Source organism: Eurytemora carolleeae, unplaced genomic scaffold (genome assembly GCF_000591075.1).
Source record: "Eurytemora carolleeae unplaced genomic scaffold, Eaff_2.0 scaffold1255, whole genome shotgun sequence".
In the NCBI taxonomy this organism is placed as follows: Eukaryota; Metazoa; Arthropoda; class Copepoda; order Calanoida; family Temoridae; genus Eurytemora; species Eurytemora carolleeae.
The window spans coordinates 53,494-58,218 of NW_019397142.1; the positions used below are offsets into that span (position 1 = coordinate 53,494).

Here is a 4,725-nt window from a genome sequence, read left to right on the forward strand (position 1 = left end):
GGGGGGGGGGGTGGAGACAAGAAATTATACACCCCAGTACTCAGAAGTAAAAATAGTATTGTCGTTTCTAGGCTCTTGCAGCAGCTGTAACTTTGTTCAATGACATAGTTACCCACAAAGGATGAGATTTACAGACGACTTAAGACTCGTGAATGTGAAGAGAAGAGTTAACAGTTGCAGGGAATCATAACTGTAAGAATCAGACAATAAAAATCTTGTATTGTTGTCTCTAGTCTCATCCTTTGTGGGTAACCCTGTATAACAAAATTAAGAGACATTTCACGAAGAAAAACGATAACGACAATAATTTTACTGTTTCCTGGGAAGCACTGTAAAAAAAACAACTTACTTGTTAAAGTATCTGACAAACCCAAACCCACGGTTCTCTTTAGTTCTGTAATCCTAAAAAGAATATTTTAATAATTTTATATTTTAGATAATTCAGTTTAACCAAAAACTTCTCAAAACATCAAAGAATTTAAAAATTTTGTTTTCTAAACCTTTTGATAATCTTGTTTGAATAACTGAATTGAGCTCTTTAAAACTGTTCCTATATTTTTCATGGCTATTTGTTTATGTTTAAAATGACTGAGAATTAGGTAAAACCGTATAAAAATATAAAACCTATTGAAAAGTTGTGAAGACGACATTTTATAACTTCTTTCGATGTCTTTTAAAGTTCTGGGTACCTAATCCCCCCAAAAAGTTGGAAAATTAAGAATTCGTGAAAACGTTGAAGAAATTATTAATTAAAAGAAGAATAGGATGAATGGGAAATCAAGTTTAATCAAATTTCTGAGTCGTAATTAAATAATCCTATTTTCAAAGGAGATAACATATCATAAAATTTTTTTGTTCTATTGTTTAATTATCAGAAATTCGCCCCCCCCCCAAAAAAAAAGCTCTTGCTAAACGACAACGCGGTTTAAACATGCTTGGTTCAGCTGGAAATTTTAATTATGTTAAGAGATTTGAGCCGGCGCCAAACTAGAACCGGTTATGGGCGGTTCAGCGACCACGTGGTTCAAATTCTTTTAAATTCGGCCTCTGAGCTGAAATCTTTTAAATAGAAGATGACTTAAATGATTTAAAGCCATCCTATCAATAATCAAAGATCCAAGTTTTAATTAAAATTCATGAATCTTAAAATTCGACCAATAATCAATATTAATAAAAAATATTAAGTGTAACCACTAAATTTTTAAGTTGAAGTAAATGTTGCTCTATAAGCTCCCGAGATATAAAGTTAAGTCTAAGTGATTTATTAGTAATTAGTTAGTAGTTAATAGTTATAGATTAGACTCGTCTCTAAGATTTTTTTTCGTAACAAATTACAAGACTCGAGCCTTAGCTTAAGATTATACTCTTCTTTAAAAAATAAGTCCCGAGATATCTCAAGACTCGAGCATCATTTTAGTCCTAATAGAAGCTTAGTATTAAATTAAGTATTATTCAACTAACCTTAGGAATATAAACATCTCCAACCTTTCCATACTTGTCGAACAAGGACTCTAGGTCCTCCAGGTTGGTCCTGTGAGACAACCCGTCCACCTTCAGCGACACCATCCTGATCATACAGGAGGTCAGACATTTAGACAACAAGGTTAGATATTTAGACAACAAGGTCAGATATTTAGACAACACGGTCAGATATTTAGACAAGGTCAGATATTTAGACAAGATCAGATATTAAGACAACAAGATCAGATATTTAGACAAAAAGGTCAGATATTTGTCAATTCAAGGAAAAAAGGTCAGACGTTTCGACAAGGTTAGATATTTAGACGACAAGGCCAGATATTTAGACAACACAGTCAGACATTTAGACTACACGGTCAGATATTTAGACAACAAGGTCAGATATTTAGACAAGGTCAGATATTTAGACAACAAGGTAAGATATTTAGACAACAAGGTTAGATATTTAGACAACAAGGTAAGATATTTAGACAGATCAGATATTTAGACAACAAGTGAAGATATTTAGACAACAAGGTAAGATATTTACAAGGTTAGATATTTAGACAAGATCAGATATTTAGACAAGATCAGATATTTAGACAAGATCAGATATTTAGACAAGATCAGATATTTAGACAACAAGGTCAGATATTTAGACAATAAGAAGTTCAGATATTTATACAAAGTCAGATATTTAGACATCAAGGTCAGATATTTAGACAAGGTCAGATATTTAGACAAGGTCAGATATTTAGACAAGGAGGTCAGACATTTAGACAAAATAGTTAGATAAAAGGTCAGATAATTAGACAAGGTCAGAAAACTCAATGAAGGACAACTGAAGACAAGAATGTGGGAAAAGGCAACTAATTCAGAAAAGAAAGTCCGAATAACAGACCGCCAGGAGATTAGACGTGGCAGACAAGGTCAGACACTTCACAAGGTCAAATAACTCAGACATGGAATAGATCGGACAATACAGACAACAAGGTCTGACAATTCATAAGGTCAAATAACTCAGACATGGAGTAGATCAGACAATACAGACAAGGTCTGACAATTCACATGGTCAAATAACTCAGACATGGAGTAGATCAGACAACAAGGTCTAACAATTAAAAATAACAAGGGGTACAAACATTTCAAGAAAACAAAATGAGACAATTCAGAACAAGGAGGTTGGGCATTAAGAAAAAAATTCAAGACAATTTAGACAGGGTCTGACAATCAAGACAACTGGGAGAAGGAGGTCAATTTACTCAAAGGAGTTCAGCCAACTCAAACAAGAGGTCATACAATTGTGACAACAAGGAGGTTGTTTAATTTAGCAAGTTAAAAAATTCTGATCCTGAATTATTAAGCAACTAAAAATAATCACCTGCTGGTATCTGGAGGGGGCCCACGCCGAGCCATTTTATCTGAAAAAATAATATTTTTAAAACCATTTTCTTAACTCGACTTTCAATCAAAATCATGAGGACGTAAATCAAAGAACAGAATTTGAACTTGATAATATACGAGTTTAAGTAGTGAAAACTAAATAATTTTAGAAACAAGGCCTGATAAAAAATCCCATCAATTTGTCACAAAATATGTCAACAACTTTTCACCTCAAAATGGTTGAGAAAATGCCAATGAAATAGTTACTCATAACAGTAAAACAAACTGCCGATGAATCGGTTATACAAGACACTTATTATTTTGAAACTGAAGACCAGAGAAAAAATATGTTAAAACACGTTTTAGAAACACAGAAAAAAAAATCTGTTAGAAAGTCTCTTATTTTGTAGAAATAACGATAGTTCTGAACGATTATCATATTTCTTGTAAATCCTGACATATGATCCCGCAATAATTTTATGATCTTGATCGTGATCGTGATCGTGATCGTGATGCTGATTTGGATCTAGACTTAGATCTTGACTGAGATACTGATCTTGATTTATCTCTTCTTGGAGATTTAACTTCAGAGCTTGATCTTGAATCTCGCCGCTTGGGACTAGATCGGCGGCCGGACCTGGACCTAGACCGACGGCGGGATCGAGAGCGGGATCGGCGACGACGATCCCTGGAACGACTGCGAGATCGTCCACGACCTCCACGACTATGTCTGTTCTGCTCAGGTCGACCGTATTTCGCCATTTGAATCCTGAGGTCGCGGCCGTCATACATTCGGCCATCCAGGGCGTCCATTGCGTCTTCTGCGTCACGCCTAAAAAATAGCAAGTTATTTTTTTTACTGACTGAACAAGTTGCCAAAACTTAATAAATTGAGCAAGAAGGGGAAAATGAAAGTCTGTATTGCAATAGGACAATCATCTGAGAAAGCGAGTTTTTCCTCTATTTTCAACATCAAATTGATTGTGTTTAATTGTGGTTCTCCATTAAGGAGACTTGCGTATTTAAGGAAAGAAAGAGGGACTTGAACTTTTTCGAAAGGGTTTACACAAATTATTAACAACGTTATCAGAATTAGTGACACTTAAAAAATCTTTTTTTTCTTGTTTTAATTATTTCATTGATGTATATTTTCTTTAAAATACCCCTCTCTCCCTCAACAAAAACTATTCTCGATATTTTATCTATCGCTAGTTGCGAAAAAATGATAAATTTTCAGTAATGTATTTCACGCCAATAAGAACCCAAAAAGAAAGAAAAAAAGTCCCAGGACACTTGCTATTTTTAATTTTAGCGACTAATCCCGTTGTAATAAACTTACTGGTCTAGAAACCTGACGAAGGCGAACCCCCTGCTCTCCCTGGTGTTCTTGTCCTTGGGTATATAGATGTCCCCGACCTTCCCGTACTTCTCGAACAGGTACTCCAGGTCCCTGTCATTGGTTCGGTAGGTCAGGTTGTCCACCTTCAAGGAAACCATCCTAAAAATAGATCATAAAATTAATTTCAACTTGAGACAAAAAATTTAATTGTTAAAGGGACCGTAAACTTAACTTCAAGAGATGAAAAGATAACAATACCGATTCACAACGGTGCGCTTAAAAGATATGACTGATCAAGTATGAATTAGAAATCAATGTTTGTAATTTAGAAAAACTGAATGTGTTTCTCTACAAAAGAAATTGGGCATTCCTACAGCAAATAAATGCAGAAATTTAACTAAACCCTATCAGTTCAAATTAAGTTTGCAATCCCTTTAATAAGTTTTAACTCGAAAACTAATATATAATTTTATTTCTATGAACTTCAAGTTTTAAAAATTCTCAATAAAATTGTCGGTTAAAATTGCCCCCCCCCCCCCCCCCCC

The 4,725-nt window shown here is 34.5% G+C and overlaps 2 protein-coding genes across 4 annotated transcripts in view; both read right to left on the reverse strand.

Moving 5' to 3' along the window:
• Positions 1 to 3,126, reverse strand: part of LOC111712295 (serine/arginine-rich splicing factor 2) — a 4,819-nt gene extending 1,693 nt beyond the window's left edge. For all 3 annotated transcript variants that reach the window (XR_002767419.1, XR_002767418.1, XM_023486867.1), the window contains exons 1-3: positions 2,840 to 3,126; positions 1,462 to 1,567; positions 350 to 402 (exon numbers count right to left, since the gene is read on the reverse strand). Coding sequence is in view for 1 of the 3 variants with exons in the window: in XM_023486867.1 (XP_023342635.1) it covers positions 350 to 402; positions 1,462 to 1,567; positions 2,840 to 2,874 (194 nt within the window). In the remaining 2 variants the exon portion in view is untranslated. The remainder of the gene's footprint in view (positions 1 to 349; positions 403 to 1,461; positions 1,568 to 2,839) is intronic.
• Positions 3,127 to 3,263: 137 nt separating this feature from the next.
• LOC111712296 (serine/arginine-rich splicing factor 2) lies at positions 3,264 to 4,368 on the reverse strand. The gene is made up of 2 exons (XM_023486869.1): positions 4,181 to 4,368; positions 3,264 to 3,673 (listed from the first exon to the last, which is right to left on the reverse strand). The coding sequence occupies exons 1-2, from the start codon at positions 4,336 to 4,338 to the stop codon at positions 3,319 to 3,321; spliced, it is 513 nt and encodes a 170-aa protein (XP_023342637.1). The 5' UTR covers positions 4,339 to 4,368; the 3' UTR covers positions 3,264 to 3,318.
• Between the last annotated feature and the right edge of the window lie 357 nt (positions 4,369 to 4,725).

What these genes read in the sequence shown, in the direction of transcription:
- LOC111712296 (XM_023486869.1), bottom strand. Translation starts at nt 4,338, where the DNA reads ATGGTTTCCTTGAAGGTGGACAACCTGACCTACCGAACCAATGACAGG. An exon ending in TTCGTCAGGTTTCTAGACCA is followed by an intron (nt 3,674 to 4,180) that starts GTAAGTTTATTA and finishes GCTATTTTTTAG; the next exon opens with GCGTGACGCAGAAGACGCAA.